At 39.7% G+C, this 23,836-nt stretch overlaps 1 protein-coding gene across 1 annotated transcript in view; it reads left to right on the top strand.

Moving 5' to 3' along the window:
- Positions 1-23,419, top strand: part of SGCZ (sarcoglycan zeta) — a 541,542-nt gene extending 518,123 nt beyond the window's left edge. The window contains exons 6-9 of the mRNA XM_078148100.1: positions 4,914-5,036; positions 12,111-12,183; positions 17,772-17,895; positions 21,915-23,419. Coding sequence (XP_078004226.1) covers positions 4,914-5,036; positions 12,111-12,183; positions 17,772-17,895; positions 21,915-22,109 — 515 coding nt within the window. The 3' untranslated portion in view covers positions 22,110-23,419. The remainder of the gene's footprint in view (positions 1-4,913; positions 5,037-12,110; positions 12,184-17,771; positions 17,896-21,914) is intronic.
- Positions 23,420-23,836: the final 417 nt, after the last annotated feature.

Genomic DNA, 23,836 nt, shown 5'->3' with positions numbered 1-23,836 from the left:
AATCCTTTGGCATACTGCAAGTGGCAAGCTGCCTAGGCTGCAAGTTGTGCAGGCCTGATCTAATACTTCTTTTTATTTTTCCTCTCTGCCATGATTTCATATTAATTTTAACTTGCCTCCATGTCTTTCGATAATCAAGTTTGCTAAAAGCTATTCAATTTTGTCAGTTATTCAAATTCTATCATGTAATTCTATCATTTCAATAGTCTTTTGTTTTCTAGCATATCCATTTCTCCTTAATTTTTAGAACTTCCTCTTTTATGCTTAGTTCAGGTTTGTTTATTTGTGGATTTCCTATTCATTCAAAGTCACATATTTAGTTCATTAATATTATTTTTTCTATTTTATTATTTTGCTCTCTCAGGGATATAATTTTTCCTCTGGGGAATGCTTTAGTTGCATCTCAGATGTTTTGCCATGCTGTGTCACCATTACTGTATTTCACCTTGTTATTAACTGTTTCTATGATTTGTTCTTTGACCCATACATTATTCAGATATTGCAATTGTTTCTTTTAGGTCTGTTTTTTTTTTATTTGTCCTCCCTGTCATACTTAACAATTTGTATTGTTTCTTGTCTCTAAAAGTTGCTTTTAGAATTTATTTTTCTAACAAGAATTTATAACCTCTCTGTACACTAATATGTTGTCAGTTTCTGTAAAGGCACCATGAAATTCTGAGAAAAAATGTATATTCTTTACTGTTTCCATTTAGAAGATACCTTAAATATTTCCACTCTTAAAGATGGTATAATTCTATATGTTAATGTTTTTTTCTCTTATGTTTCATCCTGTTCTTATACAATAACATTAATTAATTTTCTATTATTGTGTTGCTATGGTGGGGGGGGTGACTCTACTGTTTCTTTAGTAGCATGATTAATGTCACCTTCGAGTAAGCCCTTCACCCATTACAAGTTGAAGTGAAAAGTTCCATCTAACTCCTGTTTTGCCTTCCTTTACCCCATTTCTTGTGTAGGGACAACCAAAAGACAAGAGTTTATCACATCTTAGACATTCAAGTCTAATGAAAGATTAGCAAATTAAGAAGTCTCTACTTCCCTTCCCCAAAACACAACACACTGCCCTTTTACAGCAATGTCTAATCAGTTGCAAGCCCAGTATGAAAATATATTATTCTGTATGCTCTAGATACCTGTGGGAAATTGCTTATATTCAGAAGCCTACTAACACCCAGTAATCTCATAGAGGTATGCATCTCTGTGTGACAATAGATGGTTATTTTTCCCTGCTTTAATTTGTAACAGCACACAGAATAAGGCATTTTACTGACTTGCATTCTATATTGAAATAAAGTGAGTTTCCTTACCATAACAGTTCTGGTGTCAGAAGTGGGATTCCTAAACATGGAGAGATGAGGAGAAACTGCTGGCCACTTCCTTCCCCCATTCCCTCTCTTGGGGTCCTATTTGAGGTAAGAGAGATTCCTTTTAAATCTCTAATAGGGGGCTTGGAGAAGGTGGCTGACTGTGGACTCCACACCTCTTCAAGGATTGGACTTCCCCTGTTGTGGGTTCCAGGTCAGTAAAAACCTGTTCCCCTGTGATTCTGTTTCTGGTTGTTGTTGTTGTTGTTTTTTTGTGTGGTTGCTTTGTGCAGGAAAGACTTTAGAATCTCCTAAGGGAAAGTCTGTTTTAGACCTCCAGTAACATTTGTGAAAAAATTGGGATATTTCATCCATCAATAAGTTAATAAATGTTTAGTCAACCACTGTGGTGTAGGCGTTAGAGGTACAAGGACAAAGAATAAAGCAATTTTTCTGCTCAAGAAAGTTACATTCTAACAGGTCAGCCAATAAGTGTGTGTGTGCGTGTGTGTGTGCATGTGTGTGTAGACCTATATATTCATGGGTATATGTATGTATGATGCATGATATAAAATGAGTAAATCCAACCACATTAAAAAGAGCTCAAGAGAAGATATTTTGTAAAATTGCACTGAGAGTTGGGGTATTAGGAAAGGCCTCACCCACAACATGGTCTTGAGTCTAAAATGATCTTAAAAGGAAGAAAAGGACTCTCTGAGGTAGAGAGAAGGCATGAAGAATGGTAAGAGCAAGGGCATGGAGATGAGATACGGAGTGTTACATATGAGGGACAGATAGAAGACCAGTTTGACTGGATCAGAGAGTGGGAGAGAGAGCAATGTCTAATTTGGCAAGAAAAATAGTTTGGGGCCATGTTGTACAAGAAATTGAAACCGTAATAGAGGAGGACAAATTTTTCTCATAGAGACAATAAAGCATCGCTGGAGTTGACTGAGTAGAAGAGTGATGGTCAGGTCTATACTTAAGGAAAATTACTTCAGCAATAGTTTTTAAGGTGGAATGGAATGTTGAGAGACTTGTGACTAAGGAGGCCAATTCAGAGGCTGTGAGAAATGATAAGGACCTGAAGTAAGGTAGTATCTGTGTTAGTCAAGAGGAGTCAGATGTGAGTGATATTGTGAATGTAGAAACAGAAAGATTTGACAACTGATTTTATCCATGAAGGTGGGGGTGAGAGTCAAAGACAATGCTGAGGTTTTGAACTTGTGAGACTAAAAAGGTGCTTATGTTGTCAAGAGAAATAACGAAGTTGGAAATAGGGAAGGCCTTGGGAGGAAAGATACTGTTTTCAGTTTGAAACATGCTGAATTAAAGATAGTTCCAGGACATCCAGTTGTAAATTTCCAGTATGCAATTTGTCATGTGAGACTGAAGCTTAGGAGAAAGTCTAAGGCTGGATGTATATGAGAAACGTCTCCATAGAAATGATAGTTAAACTCATAGGAATAGATGGGGTAAAGTAGGGTAGGATGGAATGGGATGAGATAGAATGGAATCAGATCAAATGAGATGAGGGAGGGAGGGAGGGAGAGAGAGAGAGAGAGAGAGAGAGAGAGAGAGAGAGAGAGAGAGAGAGAGAGAGAGAGAGAGAGAGAGAGAGAGAGAGAGAGAGAGAGAGAGAGAGAGAGAGAGAGAGAGAGAGAGACAGGGATGCTAAGTCAAATTTGGGGTAACATCCACAGGGATCATGATACGGATTATTACACAACAAAGGAGACTAAGAGGAGTGGTTAGACAGATAAGATAACTAGGGAAGAGTTGAATCATGAAAGCCCAGAAAAGAGACATTATCTAGCGGAAGAAAAAGGTCAACAGTGTCAAATGCTGAAGATATGTAGAGAAGAATGAAGACTATCAAATTTAGAGATTAAAGGATCTGGCTATATCCTCTGTGTGTGTGTGTGTGTGTGTGTGTGTGTGTGTGTGTGTGTGTACAGCATGGCTCTGTTTAAGTACGTTCTAGCAAGGGAACTGTATGATTTTTCTATGTAATTTATTATTCTGAGATTTAACTCAAAAGACAATCTCTTAGAGAAGATATTTCCTTGAGACCTAACAGATAATACCTTCTTTCAGATCACCTTCATGAACTCTGTATATGTCTTCTATTTATCTAAACATTATCTACCAATAGAATAAGTTTCCCTTTGGGGAAGGGCTTTGTTTTTGTTTGTATGTTTTTGTGTTTCTTTGACTTCCTAGAATTCAGCACAGTGTCTGGCATGTAGTAAGCATTTACTAAATGTATGTTGATCTTGAACCGTTTAAGGGGAGGAAAAATCACTGATTTCAATCCTGATTTGTTTTTGATGAATGTGAGTGTGTGAAATTTGAGAAAAGATTTTTTCCTTCTATTTTCTCAGTATTTGACTGTCAAGGCAAAGTTGGGAAAATAATTTATTTTATCTATATCTGTTTAGTTATGATGAATTGAATTGGAGCCTTCCTGAGGAGGAACTTCTGTTATATTGTTTTTATCACTCTAGATGAGATAAAGGTTTTCTTCTCTGTGCCTTTCTGTCCTTTGTGAAGTTGCCTAGGTTAATGTCACTTGTATACATGAATCAAGTTTGCAGCCATTGATTTGAGCTGAAGTGGAGGTATTTTACAGTAAGAAGGTATTCGACTCTTCCCAAATATATAGGTTTTTTTAAAGACCATATTGAGCTGTTCTTAATCTCTTTTCATTCTGAATTTGGCTACTCAGTGACACAGATATAAAATAGTGGAATAAAGAGAAAAGAAAGATTCTCCCATTTCCTGCTCTTCTGAAAGAGCATTGCCTTTTAAAATTGACAAAGAGGAAGGAAGCCATATTTCATTTTATTGTAATCCAAAGATTTAGATATGTAATTCATCCTCCAAGAGGAAGCAGGGCATAGGTGAAAGGCAGCTGGATTGGAAGTCAGAAGACCTCAGTACAATTCCTGGTTCTGCTAGAAAATAACAGTGTGATTTTGGACAAATCATTTCACCTTCAACAAGGACTCAGTCTTCTCATGAAGTGGAAGGTCTATATTGTGTCTTCTGTCCCTTATAACTGTAACATCTTATGAATCCATCATTCTAAGACTGAAATGTTCTTTGCATTCTTCTAAAGGTAGAATTATTAATGTGGTTTCTCTCACTGCTTTCCTGGCTTTGGGGTGTTTCATTCCTTTATCTCCCTCTTGTTCACCTTCTGTATCTCTATTGATATACTGGATTTTTTACTTTTGCTTTGTCTGATAGCAGGATTGAAATATCTTTTCACAGCTATTAACTGTAGCAGTGAGAAATCTCTGGAAATAAAGTCAGTTGGGGGAAAGGAGTGAAGCTGGCATCTGAATATTAAGTAAGGAAAAGAAATACCTATATGTTAGACATAAATTATTGATCTATACAAAGAGCAATACACAAACAGTTTGAGATGTTAAAGTCTCTGAATAATTTAAAAGCTACATAGGTTTTTGGAAATCGATGAAACCATTGGTCATTTGAAGCATTACTTAAAAACAGTGACACAGCATGGAAGTTAGGATTTTGGTTTTGTTCCCATTTTATTGCCCTCCCCTCCCTTTCTCCTAGGAGCAGATGCTGTGGAAGCTCAGTGTAAAAAGTTTGAAGTGCGTGAAAGTGAAGGTGGCAGGGTCCTGTTTTCTGCCAATGAAGAAGAGATCACCATTGGGGCTGACCGACTGAAAGTAACAGGTACTATGAGAACCAGCCTTGCCTTGGAGCTTGGCTGCAAAGAGGGAGAAGAAATGCCTTATTTCTCTTCTTTTTTTAACCTTTCTTTGTGATTTCCCAATGACTCCCTCCGCATACTACCACCACCACCTCCACCAATGGAACCCTTCCTTGTCATAAAGAAGTAATCTTTAAGAAAACAAATGAACAAACTGACTTTCTCTGACAAAATGGGACCCATTCTGCACCTATTGTCCACTATTGGTCTGCCAAGAGGAGTGAGGTGTGTCTCACCCTAAGTGTTCTGAAGACTAGGCTTATCACAGCATTTAAGTTCTGCTGTTCTTTTATTGCTGTTTTTCCTTATGTTATTCTGGTTACTGTGAAAAAAAAATAAAACAAAAATCCTTCAGTTTCTTCTGATTTTACTCTGCATCATTTTATACAAATCTTCATAACTTCCCTGATTTCTTCGTATTGGTCATTTCCTCAGGTGTAGTAATATCCCATCACATTTATATACTTCAGTTCATTTCGGTATCTCCTAATACATAGACACTTGTTTCGTTTCTCCTTTTTTCTTTCTCCTAGTGCAAAAATAAACAGGAGGCTCTATAAATAATTTGCATATATGGCACTTTTCCCTTTGTCTTCCACTTCTTTGGAGTATATGCCTAGTACTGATATGGTTGGGCCAAACAGTAGTCTAGTGACTATTATAGTATAAGTACAAATTGTTTTCCTGAATTGTTGAACTAATTGACAGCCCCACCAAAATTGCATTAGTATATTTTGCACAATCCTCCAAATAGAATCATTTTTATCTGTGCTGATGGCTATAAAATGAAAGCTCAGTGTCAGGTTAAAATGTATTTCTCTGAGTATTTGTGACTTGGAACATTTTGTCATATATTGTGGATAGTGTATAATTCTTCCTTTGAAAATTTCCTGTTCATGTTATTTGGTCAGTGTGATATTGCCAATAGGTGTCAGAGTTAGGATTGCAACATGAGAGTCTCTGGCTCTGAGGCTAGCTCTTTATCCATTACACCATGCCAGCTCTCTATAGTAGAGACCAGACTTCTTAATACTGAAACATTCCACCAGACATAGCAGAAGGCACTTACACTGCCTAGAAAATGGCAACTAGGTCCTCTACAAAGTCACATTCTGCCATTTACATTCTACAGAGGATACGTTTATCCCTGTAGCCATAAGGAAAGGAGAGAATCTGTTGCCACAATTAGCTAGGAATGACTCAGAGGTTATCCGTATGTCACTAGTTATATTGGTTTGTAATCTGGTTGACCCTCCTCCCATCAGGCTTAGGAACCTTCCTCCTGTGCCCCACCCCCTAAATTATGACCACCATCAGCCTTAATATCATCATATCTTTACCAACAGACTATCGACACTCTGCATGTGAAGAATAGCTCAATAATTTGTGACTCCTTAACATGGTGGGTTTACATCAGGATTTCTGAATTCATTTTTGGAGTGCATTATACCCACTAGAGATATGCACGATTCTGAATCCAGGGGAAAAAAGTTAAGTGATCATTTCCCTGGCCAGTGGAGGGTGATAATGTATGCTTTCAGTGAACACAAATTGCTTAGTACAAGAAGTGGTTCAAAGATAATCAGTGACTGATGGAAAATTAAAGTGAGCTCTCCATTTCTATTTCCTGTGTACCTTTCTTGTTCTTTTAAAGAAATATAGAGGGAAATATATTTCTTGCCTATGTCTCAGATTCTATTATTTAAACAATAACTTCCTATTTTCTGACACTAGTATGTACATAACCACCATGCCTCATGTGACTCCTGACCCTGCTGCTATGGGGATCCTCCTCTCATTAATGAGTTCTTCCCAGAAGTTTTGCTTTGGGGAGTGGCCCTCAACTAACCATCCCTCATTCTCTGAATCTACCTGCCACGTCCCTACTTGTGTACCTCCACATACACACTTTTTAGCTCTTCCCTTATCTGCTGTTTTTCTTCATCAGAATATAAATTCCTTGAGATCAGAGACTGTTTATTTTTTCTTTTCCTCAGCCCTTAGTACACTGTCTGGTACATTTTAACCACTTAATGTTTGTTGACTGAATGCTCATATATGCACACACAAAGCAGTTATTCTGGAAATTTCCAAACCTATATAGAAGGCCTTCAGTATAGCTCAAATCATGAAACCATTTTACATCACATCCTTGAATATCCACCACCCCACTGTTTCCCCAAAGAGGCAATTATTATTTGGTATTTCAGTTTTCAACAGGTGAGATAATGAAAACTATGGTACTTAATTTTACATTTTGATATGCTATGCCTGAGTAACTTAACAGTCACGTTCAGGGTCAAAAATAGGCTGGAAAATGGAAAAGATACTTGCCTCTTATCTAAATCTCCAGTGGATAAGTAACTGTACAATTTTAGGAGAAAGACAGGGACCTGGAAGGGACCGTGGGGGCCATTGAATCCAACCCCCTCATTTTTATAGGAGAGAATTAAGACCCAAATACTTGAGGTAACATGCCTTGCCCAATTTACAAAGGTAAAATGTAGCAGAGACTTTATTTGAATCCAGGACCTCTGACTAAATGAATGACCTTTCCCATTGTACTCTACTGCTTTCTCTGTGGAAGAAGAGAAAATGTGGAATTACTCATTCCAGGATCCTGCAAAGGAGCAGAAATATGTTGGTGTTCAGTTCTGTAAAATGGGCATGGATGGAGGCACTTGCACCACCCACCTAACCTTCTGGACAGTACTGGGGAAAGCCATTTGAAAATTGTAAATGCCACAGAAATGTGAACTGCTGTTACTGTTTACAACTCACTATTATTTTTCTATATCTCACGCTTCTTGTATTTTTAAGTTGACATAAAAATTGTCCCGGAAGAAGGCAATGCCCAGTTATTAATCCTTTCTATTAGATGTTTTAAAGACTATCTCACAGGCGGAAAAGAAATAACTGATTTCTGTAATTCAATAATAGCATTGGGTCATAAGCTTATCTTCTGTAAGCTCATAGAAAGCACTGACAGGATGCCTTGAGCAGCAAAAAGAATGAGGGGATGACGCACACCTCCTCCTGCTTCCACAAAATTGCTTCTGTTTGGCTTCTAGATTTTGAAAGCTGAATAGTTAGAGGATACTAATGCATTTGGTACAGCCACTTCTATAAAAAACATTTTCCTCCTTTTTTAGGGAACCACTGTTGCGTCTGGGTAACTCTAGGAAATGATTTTGCCTGCAGTAATAGTCTAGTTCTAGCATGGTTTATTTGCAGTATGATGATTGGTGTCCCATTAATTTGTGAAAGATATTAAGCTTCTGGTTGTCCTTCATTCTCCAAGAGAACCAAAATGACATCATTACATCAGGGTCAATGTACAGTGTGCCCAGCTATGGCTGATCTGACCAATAGGAGGTCAGGAGGCTCTGCCAGGATCAGGCAAAAAGAGTCCATGTGACCATTTGGAAGGGAGATGTCTCTAAATCTTCACATCTCAAGTTGCTTTTGAGTTACTACAGTTCTGCTTTGTTTAGAGAGCACAGAGCTTTCTTTGCTGCAGACATGCCATGCTGGGTGGTTCTGTGCCAGTGTCTTCCATGATTCTAGAGTTCTTCAAAGAGACCATGAGAGTGTCCTTGCATTGCTTCTTCTGACCTCCATGTGCATATTTGCCTTGTGTGAGTAAAATAATCTATTAGGGAAATCTATGTTTGGCTGTCAAACAATATGTCCATCCCATCAGAGTTACACTCTGTACAGTGGAGTTTGAATGCTCAGCAGTTAGCTTGAGAAAAGATCTCAGTGTTGGGTCCCTTATCCTGTCAAGGGATCTTCAGAACCTTCCTAAGACAATTCAAATGGAAGTGATTCAGTTTTCTGGCACGTGCTGATAGACTGTCCAGGTTTCACAGGCATACAGCAATGAGATCACCTCAACAGCTCTATAGACCTTCAGTTTGGTAGGCAGACTCTGCCCTCCCACACTTTCCTTCAGTGTCCCAAACAGTGAGCTAGCTCTGGCAATGTGTGCACCAACCTCATCATCTTTGAGTACTAAGCTCTAGTTTATCACTCTAGCCACCAAGATATGCCTTAGTAGGTCAGTTAATCAGTCAGTAAATAAATGTTTATTAAGCACCTACTATGTGCCAGAGCCCTCAGTCTCTACCTTTCCTTGGTGTCAAGTCATTTTCTTTGGTATTTAAGGACAAACCAAAGTTAAAGGTATAGTGAACCATTGTCTCATATCTAAAGGCCTCTGAATCTGACCAGAAATTATGATACCAAAATAAAAGATGTATTAAAATTACCATTAAAACACATCATCAAAATCTGGCTGAGCCTTTTCCCAACCCTGCTATATAACTGTTGTCCCATTTTATTCACTAATGGCAATTATCCATTTCTGCAAGTAGTTTGCCTTCAAGAAAATAATTGAATTCATGGTCCATCAAGTGTGTTCTCATCTTACTTTCTCAAACTATTTTTGTATTCAGCATTAAATTAATTAACTTGGAGGCACAAGGATCTGAGAAAACAGTAAGAGTCCCATAACTTGGATTTAAATGACAATTTTGACATTAAATCTTCAGTGGAAAAAAACAAATCTGTCATTGTTTCATTAAGAATTCCCCACCTTTGATCTTTGTTCTCCTCAAAGCTCTGTAGTATTTCATTAGGAGTTGAAGATTTGGGCTCCTGATTTCATCATGGAGTCTGAGCATTTAGTAGTCTATTACCAACATCTTCAGGAAAGATGTCTCTGCCCACAAAGTGGAATTAAGTTGATTTGAGTTAATGGTCTCAAGGAGAATATTTAATAGGAACATTTTAAAGTAATTTTTATTGATTTTTTTTTTGGTTTTCTACATCACCACAATTTCCCCTATTATCTTTCTCCCTCACCTGCCCAGAGAGCCATTGCATATAAAAGGAGAAGAGAGGAGAGGAGAGAAAAAAAATCAGCATAACTAATGAAAATATGAAAAAAAATCTGTAAATACATGAAATGTAGCTCCTTCGTAGAATTCTTCCCTCTTCAAAAGGCTATGGTGGACGTGTCTTCTCAGATTTCTTCTTTGGAGGTGTACTTGTTATTTGGAATTTTGTAACACTTATCTTTAGTTTTTGGTGGTTGTTCTCTCCATTTACATTGTTGTGGTTACTGAGTATGTTACTTTCTTTGGTCTTCTTACTTCACTCTGCATCAATTCATGTAGATCTTTGCATGCTTCTCTATATTTATCATATTCATTATTTCTTGTGGCATAGTAATGTCCCATTTCATTCATGTGCCACATTTTGTTTAGCCTCCCCTAACTGATGGTCATCAACTTTATTTTAATTTCTTTGATATCACAAAAAGTGCTGCTATGAACATATTAATGTATATGGAGACTTTCTTTTAATGGATGGCTTCCTTAGATAAGCATATTAGTGGAATCTCTATTCCAAAGTGTGTGGGACATTTTAGTCACTTTATTTGTATAACTCCAGGTTGCTTTCCAAAATGGTTCTATTGATTCACACCTCCATCAATAATACACTAGTGTGACTGTCTTTCCACAAACTGTCCAATTAATTTGGAGCATTCTTATATATAGTTATGAATAGTTTGTAATTCTTTTGAAAACTCTTCATTCATAACACTGTTCACAGCTGTTATCTATTTCCAAATAGAATTTATATGCATATATACACACATGCATAAATATAGTGGGTATGCATATATGTGCATGTGTGTATGTGTGTATATATGTACACACACATGTTATGTGTTCTATGTGGGACATGTTGGGGATCCGTTTGTAAGACATTCTTTCTCTATATGTGAGCAGCCTATTTCCATTGCCTGTTTAGTAGGAACAGATGGCATCTTTGATACAAATTTTTCCCCATTCAGCTGCTTTCTTTCTTATATGAAACACATTAATTTAATTTGTGCAGAAACATTTCTGCATGATGTAGTTTTTAATGTAGTTTTAAATCAGTTAACTGTGCCCAAATCCCACCAGTAAGCAGAGTCCAAACCATCCTCAATATCCTTGACCCTAATGACTTCCAGTTAACATCGTAGCTACCAGCATTTATATTGTGTACCACCACTGCCGCCTCACCTAGCCAGTGTGTTAGATGACTCTCACCCCCACTCATTTTCAGAGTGAATGCTCAGCAAAAATATGACCTTTGTTTGTTTGTTTGTTTTTACTACTTTGCTTCTTCCTCAATGGTAGCCATAAGTAATGTGTTATTTGAAATGAGTAAATTCCTTTCAGCCCCCATCATCTACCCTGTAAGTGGCACCAAGGCACATATATTAGCCTGCAACTTCACTTACCAAGACTAGAAGGCATTGGGTGAGATTGTCTATCTCTGTTCTTCAGTTTTCTGTAGTTGTGATAAGGTAGGATGAGATCAGAGATTCCCTATTATCCACAAGATGGGGGACCAATGGTGAAAATGCTCCGCAGATCTAGATATCTAGACATATCATTGTCTTTTAAAGGCAAAGAAAAACAAACACATCAACCCCCAGAAATCTGGATTTCCCTTTGCCTGTTCTCTGCAATAACACATATCTGTAATTCTCTTTTTTCTGTTCTTCTTATTTTACCTTATCCTGCCTGTAAGAGGCAGCTAGGTGGCTCAGAGTGCCAGACTTGAGTCAGCAAGTCCTGAGTTCCAATCTGACCTCAGAAACTTTCTGAGGTGTGAACCTGGGCAAGTCACTTAACCTCTACCTCAGTTTCCTCAAATACAAAATGAAGAGGATAACAGCACCTACTTCCCAAGAGTGGTGCCATGATCAAATAAGATAACATTTGTAAATCATTTAACAGTGCTTGACACATAATAAATGCTTGATTCCTGCCTTGTTCCTTCTGCTCCTCTTCCTCCTTCTTCCATTCTCTTCATTTGTTTGTTCTTTTCTTTTCCTGTGGTAGTGCTTTTTAAAATGAGCTCTTTGGAAGATTCAGATTTTACACATATATCCTCTGAGGTTTGATTATCACTAATAACACACCTGCTTTCAACAGCAATGCAGTAATTCCTCTCCTGTTGCTTGGTTCTTGCAGGCACAGAAGGAGCAGTGTTTGGACACTCTGTGGAAACACCTCACATCAGAGCAGAACCTTCCCAAGACCTCAAGTAAGTGTTGGTTCCTGCGTGATTAGGGATTTCTTTCCTTGAGCTTTGTTAAAAGGTGAGATGCTGCTACCCAAAACACAATCTATGCCCCCAGGAATCAAGGGACATCTTCAAAAGGGAACCTGGAGGTGCGCACAGAGTACACATTCCTGGCTGTTTTGTTCAATTTTGACATTTTTGAGCTTTCTTTTCCTTTTCTTTTGTTGTGTGCTGTTTATTTTTTTCTAGTGTTTCTGCATAAGCCAAGGAAAGAAGGTTGAAGGATGGAGGAATTTGGAGAAGGGGAAAAGACATCTGGATTAAAGCAACTCCTAGGTATAGATGTTGTACAATGATCAACATTTGGCCTTAGCATGATATTGCAGTGAGCCATCCATCATCTCAAAACCCCAAGTCTCAAGGGGAAACCATCTGGAATTATGAAAATGCTCTTGAACCCTGGACAGGTCCTAGTTGCTGCTTTGACTGAGGCTGTGGTGTTTTCTATAAGGCGGTCCATATAAACAAGCATGTACAAAAGTGTTCTTCCTAGCCTTCTGTCAACTATTCATCATTGATACCCTTGAGGCCACTTGGGGTTTCTAATGGTTCTACAGTACCCACCACAACCTAACTTTTTGGGCTACTTAATTTCCCAAAAGTCATAGACCCTGCTCTTTTCCTCCAATCCAAGCCTGGGTCTTGTGCCTGGTCCACACACACAGTGAGGGGCAGAATGCACATACTGATCAGCTAATTCAATGGGTTGCCCATTCAATGACACATCAATGTGACCCATGTGCATTTTTGGACTCATCTGTTATTGCCTAAGAGTATTGTTGGCTTCTTCACTTTAGAGTAAATTTCATCAAATATGACCTTCCTGTTCTGGGACATGATGAAATCCACAATATGTCATTAAGAAAGAAGAGCAGGAAAAGGGCCACACCATCTATCAGAAACCCCGCTACCATTTATTTCAATTCAATTCAGCAATTTAGACTTTTATTAAGTGTGTTCTAGAGACTGGACAAGTCACTAGCCATCTTTTATTGCCCAGAGAGGTAGAGTGAGCCCAGTGGAGAGAAAACTAGTCTCCAAGTCAGGAAGTTCTGGGTTCAAATCCTGCCTTTGGCACACAGTGTCTGTGTGACCCTGAACAAGTCACTTCATCACTGCTTTCCTATGCATATCTCATGTGTTGCTTAGCAGATGCTGATCTGCTGTGACAGAGGGGTGTTTCTCACCTGGGGGCTGCCCATACTCATAAAACACAGGTTTGGAAGGCACTGCAAATCCAATCAAGATTCAGGATTTGAACTGATGTCTGATTTCTTTCTGTATTTTAAAATTGTGCATGAATTCTTTCCAGATTAGGCCAGGTAGTGAGTAACATAAACAAAAAATGCTGTCCCTGTCCTCAGGGAGCTTACATTTTCCTGGGTAAAGAAAGTGCATCCATAGAGTGGGAAAGAATGCTGGTGAGGAGGGAAAGCAGGAAGAGCCTCCCATGGGATGTGCCAGTGAAGGATTTTGGGAAATCTCACTTGGCACTTGTTGCGTTTGCATTTTATATCGATGTAACTTTCAATTCACTCTCTGGCAGGCATCGCCATGGAGACTTGGGACTTGGAATGTAACTAGAGCAACTGCACAGATGTTTTTACCCCAAGTTTCCAAACACCCATGAATTCAGCTTGAGGCTGGCTAAGGACAATTGGGAGAGACAAAGAGGTTGGGGGTCCATTTTGCCAACCATGCAAAATAGTATGGTTGATAGAGAAGGCAGTAAGGGAGATGCTGTTTCCCGATTCCAGGACTCCCAGGAGTAAGGATCATCCTCTCAGGTTTGGGGAATCTGCAGCCCCAAGTCCACATGTAGCCCTCTAGGTCCTCAAGTGTGGCCTTTTGACTGAATCAAAACTTTCACAGTTTGTTTGAATCCAAACTTCACAGGCCTTCAGGCTGCAGGTTCCCTATCCCTATCCTAGATCTGTGGATGGAGGGGGTGAGTAGAGTACGTCACCAACACAAATGGACAAAGTGATGTGTTTTATAGCTAATGAGACAAAACTGAAGGCCCAGCATCCTCCTATCTGTGGAAAGCAGGGGAATGGCTCTCTGGTACTGTCCAAACTATTCACATCTTGTTTCCCCTCCCTCCTGCAGGGAAGGGGGTTTTAGAGACAGTAAAAGGGAGAGGACTCTATTCTCTTCCCTATCCCCAGGGCTAAACCAACCAGAGGTTGGTCTGAATGTAGTCATCCCCTGAATATTAATAGAGAATGACCTAAAGCAAAGGAACCCAAAGAAAAACCTAAGCTGAATGGGGAGCTGGCCCTGGTGTAACTGCAACTAGTCACTGAGCTTGGAGATACCTGGCAGAGAGGCAAGTCTAGCCCCAAGCCTAGACCCTGCCAGGCCTCTGTAAGTTAGGCTGCTCCTGAACCTGAGTCCTGCACTATACTGTGCTAGCTTACAGATGAGCTGCTAGGCATTTGGTTGATCTATGTGCCTGTTGCCTCCCCATCCACCATCAAAAGTCAGAGCTTCAAAGGCAGGAGTTGTTTCCATTGTTGCCTTTGTAACCCCAGTGACTGACACGTAGTAGGAACCTGATGAATGGAGACTGAAGGCATTTGACATGATGACTATCTTTAAGTATATGCAGGGCTCTCTTGTCAAAAATGCTTAGTTAGTTTTACTCAGATTTGACCCAAAGGTCAGTACTAGATGGAGGTCCCAAAGAAGCAGATCTAGGCTTAATGCCAAGAAAAACTTCCCAGGAATCACCATTATTGAAAAGTGGAATGGATGGGAAGGCACCCACTTACTTCTCTTCTTCAGGAAACAAGAAAAACATCTCCAGTTCAGATGAATGATATTCATATGGCATGGGGCAAGGCCCTTCACCATTCTGATTTCCCTCCCTTGGAAGCACTCCAAATTATCAATATCCCAGTTGTCTGCCTTCCTCTTTCCCTCTTTTTTGGAGAACTTCGAGTAAAGGCCAGATGAGACTTAGTGAGTTGTCTGACATTCAGCTCTCAGCTGGACCCAATGGTCCCTGAATTCAGCCCCTTTCAACTGTGAGATTCTGTGATTCTCTGAAAAAACAAAGGAGAGTGGACTGATTCATAACTGGGAAACAGCACAGCACCTTCAGCAATCTCCAGGTGCTCCCTGCTTCCCGAGTCCATCTTTTCAAGGTGATATTCTCCTAGTGATTTGGTACCATCATGGAGCATTATGATCTCAGAAGGCTTACTACCACAAATAACCCTGCAAAAGACTATCACAGACAATCCATGGCAATCACTAGGCTACAACACATTATCCATATTGACTTGCCAGCAAGAAGTATGAGAGATGTCAACAAAGAACAGCATGATGGATGAAGGAGAAGTGATGGAGATCCTAGGTGTTTCACTGATGCAATGCCCATAGGAACCTGAAGAAAACACTAGCCCTGGGCATAAATAATCCCCATAGATCAACGGCTTGACAGAAGTGTGTGCACAGACTGACAAGTCAGAGAGGAACTGTGCTCTTACCCATCTTGATGAAGAACGTGATGATGAAATTCTCCACCAGTGAAGTGGACAAATAAAGCATTGCGTGCATGGGTGCTTTGCTCTGCACTCACTGACTCAATGGTTCTACTCTCTACTTTTCTAGGTAAGACAATGGGAAGTTGCTTGATGACTGCTTTCTGCCTGAATGATAAATATGAAGCAACAGAAATATCAAGGAATGTCTAGTGCGTTTTTGAATATTTCCATGATAAGTTTACAGAAATGTTGTCAGATTCCCTCATGACATGTATTCCATGGGACTCTTTGACTCAAATAAAGCCCAGCTGCAACATACTTGATGCCTAACCAAACTGTATCCAGCCATTTGATAAAGTAATTGGCACTTATCCCTGTTTCTAGTCATTGAATTGCTTTTCCTAGAATTACCAAATACACACACCATTTCCAGCTAGTGACATATTTTAATTAAATATTCCTTTTAGTTGGGTCTGGCAGGTCCAAATTAACTGCTGCATTAATTAGAGGATCATCCACAAGTGGATAATTATGCTTACTGCTAGGAGTAATTAATACCAAGGGAATATTACAGTAGTCCCTAGACACAATTTGGGGTGCCTAAGAAGATAACCCAATAAAGAGAAGACTGAACCATGTCAATCTAGCTTTAGCTTCTTGGGGATGCCTAGATGTGGAATCAATAAAATACTCAATTGAGGAAGGAAGTGAGGTCATTTCCTGCATCCTGCTCCTAGAGTTCTTTCCCTTTGAGCCTTTAAGGTGTCTCTGGCAGCCAAGAAAGACCACGGCTCTGAGAAGCCAGTTGGTGATGGTGTTATTGTTTCCCAGACAGAATCCAGGACATTGCACATCCAATGACAAAAGGTGTTGTGAGATCCGAGGGAGAGGAAACCAAGGGGGCGTGTGCACTAATGATTTAGCAGTGCATTTAGTGTCAACCAAGCATCACCCTAACTTAAATGATCCAAGGCTACAACAGAGGGGAAAAAGATGTTTGTGTTAGAAGCAAGAATATTGATTCCTTCTTCACACGTTCTTTCTTTTCTTTCTCTTCTCCTTTTTCCTTTCACTAATTTGGCTTTCTTTCAAGTTTTTCATTAATATGTTTGAAGCCATTGTCAAATTACCCTAACCTGATCATTTGTCCTGTCTTAATAATTTCAGTCCTTTTCATCTTTCATCAGAGATCTAATTATCCAGCCTTTTAATCATCCTTGAAGTTCAAAATTGAGATCTTCTTTTTAGACTCATTGAGAGGGCTAGATACAGGCCGTAGTCATGGAGAATACCTTCTGTGTTCATTTGAATTAGTTTCCAGAAGGGCATGAAGACAACATGAGAACTTTGAAAAATCTGCAAGTTGACAAATCTTTGCATGCCAGCAATTTTTAAATATTAATTACTTTAAATCTAGGTTTACCATTTTTAAAGCAAAGATTCTGTGTTGGGGGGTACTTCTGGGCAAGGTATGAAATAATTAATTTCTGATCTACATACAGATAACACATAAACTGACCTATTTTCAGAAAATTCTATGAATGGAAATAAAGAGGAGACAGGTGCCTAAAATGGAGAAAGGAAGATAGAGAATTGACAATAGCCAATGAACAATGTTGAAAGCTGCTCCCAACCTCAGAGAGATGATGAAACATTTGTGCCAAGATTCTCCTTTCTCTCAGTGGGAGAAGGGCTAGTCATTTTATTTCCAGTTTCCATTAGGGAATGAGATTTTCTTAAAGTTCCTCACAGCTTTATTATTTATTATAATAGGTAACATCTAAAGAACATGTTAAACATGTTATCTCATTTGATTCTTACAAATCCATGAGGTAAAGAGAGGTGTTAAGCATGTTCCTGTTCAGCAGCTGAGGGAATTGAAGTTGGGTGAGGACAAGGGACTTCCCAAGGGTCACCCACCTAGTAAATGCTGGAGGCAGGATTCCAAGCCAGTTCTTTCTCGACTCCAGGTCTGGCTCCCTTCCCCCTGTACCAAGGATGCCCCTCATTCACATTATCTGTTTGTTTGTTAAGATTGCTTTATTTTTAATTTCCTAGGCTTGAATCTCCAACTAGGTCTTTGATCATGGAAGCACCCAGGGGTGTGCAAGTGAGTGCAGCTGCTGGAGACTTCAAGGCCACTTGCAGGAAAGAACTTCACTTACAATCCACAGAGGGGGAGGTGAGTGAGGACAGCCATGGGATGATCTCTATCCTAGGAAACCTGCTGCCAGCTGTAAAACTGTGCCCAAGAAAATAAAATGAACATTTTTATTGCTCACCCTAATGGCCTTCCGAAATATATATGTATATGAGTCCTCACAAGAGTCCTGTGTGGTCAGTGCTGTTAACACCTCCATTTTACAGAGGAAGAAATTAAATATTTCTTCTTGTCATTGCTAGGGCTGAAGGAAAGTAATAGAAGCAGGAACTGAATGATCATGGGAGGTAGAAGTCAAATGGGATGGGCAAGTCTAGAGCTCCTTAGACAGGAGGGTTTCAGGGGGTTCAAATGGGCCCCAGTGTCACTGGCTGGCTGAAAGTGAAAGAAGCATGCTGCCATCCCAAGCTCAATGTCCCCATGAGGAGCTGTGGCCTTATGTGAATCACTGACCCATTTAACAATTGACCTGCTGGGGCATGATTTGCTGCTCCGCTGGGACCAGGTGAATTTCTCTTCTCCACCTTTGTCCCACCATTTCCTGGTAAACTTACATCACATTCCCTTATGTCTCCTCTATTTGTTGGCTGAGTTTCTGTAATAGTTCTTACCTCCAGATAATGACAATCTGATTTTTTGTTTCATTCTGAGTGTGAGTGTTTGCTCTCAATGACTGGGCTACAAAAATGGAAAAAGGTAAAGAGGAAACTTGTGGTGAATATCTCTTGTTCCTGTTGTTATTCAGTCATGTCTGACTCTCCCTGACCCTGTAAATATAACACACCAATACTGTCCATGGGGTTTTCTTGGCGAAGATACCAGAGTGGTTTACCATCTCCTTCTCCAGTGGATTAAGGCAAACAGAGGTTAAGTGACTTGCCCAATGTCTGAGTAGTAAGTGTCTGGGGCCTGATTTGAACTTAGATATTCATGACTCTAGGCCTAGTGCCCCATCCATTGAACCACCTAGCTGCCTAATATTCCTAGATATAACAATAAGCCTACATTGAAGAATCCCTGTCTGTCTTCCTCTCTGTCTGTCTCTCTCTCCTTCTCTCTCTCTCTCTCTCTCTCTCTCTCTCTCTCTCTCTCTCTCTCTCTCTCTCTCTCTCTCCCCCTTTCTCTCTCTCTCTCTCTCTCTCTCTCTCTCTCTCTCTCTGCCCCTTTCTCTCTCTCTCTCTCTCTCTCTCTCTCTCTCTCTCTCTCTCTCTCTCTCTCTCTCTTTCTCTCTCTCCTTCTCTCTCTCTTTCTCTCTTTCATCTTTCCACTTTCCAGGCTTCCTCCTTTTACTTTGGGACAGCACTAAATGTTTGAAAGTTTTTCCATAGTCAGATATCATTGCTTCTCTTTGCCACTTCCATTCATCAATCTAGATTCTGTCCTCAAAGATCAGGCAGAACAACCTGCAAAAGGCATTTGAGTACTCTCAGTAAGTTGTAGCCTCTCCTTCCCACTCCTTTTAGCCTTCTTTTCAGCAGAGATGTTACAAAAAGGATTCAGTACAAGAGTAACCAAGAGAAGAAGGGTGGGCTGGTCATCAGTGTCAAATACTATAGAAAGGTCAAGAGGAATAAGATTGGTCAATCAAGAGATCACTGACTACTTTGGAAAGCTTTGCTTCATGAGGTCCAAATTCAGATTGCAGAAGGATGAGAAAGGAGCAAGAGGAGAAGAAGTGAAGGTAATGAGTGTATAATGAATCAAAGACCATTTATTAATAAAGGACCCAGCTTATTCTAGGGATTGTGGTAGGCACTGGACATACAAAGACAAATTGGAATATTGCCTGCCCTCAAGGAAATTTCTTTTGGAGAAAATGATATATACTTATATAAAGATATGGAAAAACTAACAATAAACAAATAACTAGTAGCTTGGTGAAGATGCTAGGAGCTGAATAAAGGGAAAATGAGTGTCTGTAGTGTCAAGAAATAATCTAATAGATAGGAAGAGATTAAAGATTGAAGTAGGGCAGAAGGGTGATTTTGGGCAAAAGAAAAGAGGATAGGATCTGAACAATGGTACTAGAAGAGAATTTGGCCTTTGTGAAGGGATAGACCACCTCTTTATCATAAGCTAGAGTAAAGGAAATGAGAATGGAAGATCACATCAAGAGATTTGTAGAAGAAAAGATGTAACTCCAATGCCTCAAGGGCACACAACATTCCAAGAAGGCCCAAAGACTGAAATGACTCATTCATTTTACTCTTCTTTAAAACTCATCTAGTTGTTCCACAGTCAGTTTTAGATATGAAGATTCAAATTGGGCCTGATATTCTAATACAGACCTGGCCAATGTCAAATATAGAGATGGAAAGGTGGGTGAGATCTTCAGGGTATAAGTAGGAGATAGAATAAAGCATGCCAAGAAGGTACTTCCTCTCTCAATACTGCCCTACCCAACCCCCACCTCAAACACAGCTATCCTGGATTCCATCCCAGCTCCATACCCCACCCCACCACCAACCCTTCTCCAGGCACAGCATTCCTAGTAGTTTCAATGGATATGAATTTGGTCTCTCAACATGCGGACATTTCAAGCTTACTAATGTTAAGAGAAGGCAGATATTGTTAGCATTTTCTTTTCAAGTGGCCTTAATTTCCCCCTACATCTGTCTCATTCCCTATCTTCAGAGAACCACCCCTATATAACAAATAACTTTTTCTATATGAGGCAATTGGGTTAAATCACTTGCCCAGAGTCATACAGCTAGTGAGTGTTATGTGTCTGAGGCCAGATTTGATCTCAGGTCCTCCTGACTCCAGGGCCAGTTCTCTTTCTACTACACCACCTAGCTGCCCCAACAAATAACTTTTTTTAAGGAAAAAAAGAGAAAGAAGAAAAAAATTATCCAACTATTCCATATATTAAAATACCTAAAAATATATGCAATATTCCATACTTATCAACCTTTCAAATCTGTGAAGCACTAGAAGGTGATATCTTCTTCGGGCTGTGCTCACTCTGTCATTTTGCAATATTCATTTTAGATTGCTTTGCAGGTGATGTTCTTCATTTTGCGTTATTGAAGTCATTGTGTATCTTTAATTTTCTTAACTCCACTTTCTTCACTTTACATCAGCTCATGTAAATTTTTACATGCTTCTTGGCATTCATCGTATCTGTTGTTTCTCACTGTATAGTGATATCCTATTACATCCATGTACTACAAAAATGTTTAGCCATCCCTCAATGGATGGACATCCTTTGTTTCCCATTCTTTTCCATCATAAAAAAGTACTTCTATAAATATTTTGGTGTATATGAGGACTTTCTTTTTATCAATGACCTCCTTAGGAGATATGCCTAGTGGCAAATTTTATGAGTCAAAGGATATGAACATTTTAGTCACTTTATTTGGGTAATTCCAATTCTCTTTTCATAATGATTGTACTAATTCACAGCTCCACCAGAAATGCCCTGGGATGCCAGTCTTCCCACAATCCCTCCCTTATTGAATATTCCCATCTTTTTCATGTTTGCCAATTTTCTGGGCATGAGAAGAAACCTCCGAGTTGTTTTGATCTTCATTTTTCTTATTTCTAGTGATTTTGATGCATTCTTTCATATAGCTGATAATACATTACAATTCTTTTGAGAGCTGTTTGTTTCTATCCTTTGACCACTTATCTATTGGGGAATAGATTTTGGTGGGAATTTCTTCTTGAAAGCTTTCCTTCCCTCTTGATCTGGGTTTCCTTTTAGAGTTTACAGCCATGGGACTTTTTTAACTTCCTTTTTCTAAAAATCAAAGCTACATGTCTGACTATTCCCAGATTTCTTCCTCTTTTAAAAAGAATCTCAAGTTCTAAGATGGAGCACTAAGACCAAGGGGTAGATGGCAGCCAGCTACCAAATTCAATTGCTATTGTTTGGTTGTCAAGAGAAGCCCTCCTCCAGCATGTCTAGAAGATCCTTTGCAATAAACCTCAGGAAGGACATGGACAAAGGTTATGGAGTATGGTCAGGCATTGGAACAACATTCTGAAGGGATCTACCATGTCCGGAAGCACTAAACTATGGTTTCTTTTCCTCCTAGATCTTTTTAAATGCAGAAACCATTCGTCTAGGAAATCTGCCTGTGGGCTCCTTCTCAGCTGCTCCACCAAGCTCCCCAGCTCCTCAACAGACTGTGTATGAGCTCTGTGCCTGTCCCAATGGCAAACTGTACCTTTCCCCAGCTGGAGCGGGCTCCACATGTCACTCCAGCAGCAGCATTTGCTTGTGGCACTGACATGCCCCTGATGGCACCTCACACCAGAATAGCCTTCCCTTCCTGGCCGTCTGCTACCCAGTTCTGCTCTGTTTGCCTCCCAAGGAGTCCAAGGCACTCTCATGCTTTGCAGAGAGTCTCAGTCAAAGCTACTCATTGGGGAGATAGCACCAAGGTTTTGGGGGATGCTGTTGTCTTGAGCAGAAGATCTGGATCCTTCTGTCCCCCGAGTGTCTTTGCTGCATGGAGGCAAGCACATGCTTTAAACTTTGGCAGGACCGGGATGGAAACTGCACGTGCACACGTGATCTAGAGACATTCCCTCAGTATCCCGGAGGGAGACACACTGGGAGTTGGGAAACCCTGTATGATAACTAACACTACTGTCTGAAAGCACAATTTTCCATTCATGTTTTTGGATGTAAACTTTTATTCCATAATTTTAAAATATTGAAAGCATTATGTAATGCTTGCTTTACTAAACAATTAAATTCAATACATGTTTTTGAGAGACAGAGAGAGAGAGAGAGAGAGAGAGAGAGAGAGAGAGAGAGAGAGATTGAAGGGGGAGAGAGAATCCTGCCCTGAGTATTGTTTCTTCCAATCCCATCCAATGTGTTGTTCCTCTTTGTTCAGTATGTCTAGAACTCTACATTATGTCATCTTGAGTGTGGTCAGCAATACAACCTATAACAAGTTAACAAGATGCCACAATGCTCTCCTCCATCAGATCTGAATGGCCTTGTGGAAACTTTGCAGGCAAATGGGTGTGAAGTGTTTGCTTTCAATTGAAATTTATCAAAACCTAGGCTCCAAGTAAGAGAAGCCTCTTGATGGTATGGCGAGTAGATCATGCTTTTAAAGTTATATAGTTATTTAAGCCTCATTAACAGCAAAAAAAAAAAAAGTATGATTCCGGGAACTAGTGAACTTCAATGGGAATGGAATTCCAATGTTTCTTCTCTATTCCCTTTATTGTTAACTGTGTAAGGTTTCTAAGTAACCTCAATTTACATCGAAGGGTCCTACTCTCCCCAGCTTGCTCTCTCTCTCTCTCTTTCTCTCTGTCTCTGGAATGTGTTTGATGGAGCTGTTTGACTAATCTACCACCAGAATTCTAGACTTTTATCACTCTCCACTACTTAATGACTTTATTTAAAGTATACATCTTTAAAGAAAAAAGAACTCTAGAATGTTGTCAATCAATTTATCAAAACCCTGCCTAATAAGAGTGTCTTGAAAATTGCAGGATCGTGGAATGTAAAACAATATTAAATATTTCCTATTTTGGAAAGGTTGTTTGTTTAACCAAAGGTAAGTTACCTATTTTATTAGTTGTCAGTCAAACTTCAGCGGCCCCTGATGTCCTTCCTAATGTGAGAGGTGTAACCATAGGTGACTAGCTGCTTGTCTTAGGATGGCTACCTGCTCATGTGCTCAGTGAAACAAATAGAGGCAATACAAAGTGAAGAGGGTGGGGTGCCATTTCTCTGAGTAGATTCATAAGTCACTGAATTTCCAATTTAGTAGGGACCTCTGAGGTTTTGGGGGACGGTGCAGATCTGAACAAGAGTCCTCTCACCAGCATCTATGACAAATAAGTGGTCATGTCACTTTTGTAGAAGACTTTCAAGGAAGAGGAGGAAGCCTTTCTTCCCAGGAGGCAATCCATTCTACTTTCAGAGAACTTCCACTTTTAGGAAAGCTTCACATCAAACCTAAAGCTGTCCCTCTCTCTCCAATCTCTG

The sequence above is a fragment of the Phascolarctos cinereus genome, unplaced genomic scaffold (assembly GCF_003287225.1).
Source record: "Phascolarctos cinereus isolate Bilbo 61053 unplaced genomic scaffold, phaCin_HiC Scaffold_9;HRSCAF=440, whole genome shotgun sequence".
Lineage (NCBI taxonomy): Eukaryota > Metazoa > Chordata > Mammalia > Diprotodontia > Phascolarctidae > Phascolarctos > Phascolarctos cinereus.
The sequence above is the reverse complement of the archived record's forward strand: the minus strand, read 5'-3'. Positions and strand labels throughout refer to the sequence as shown.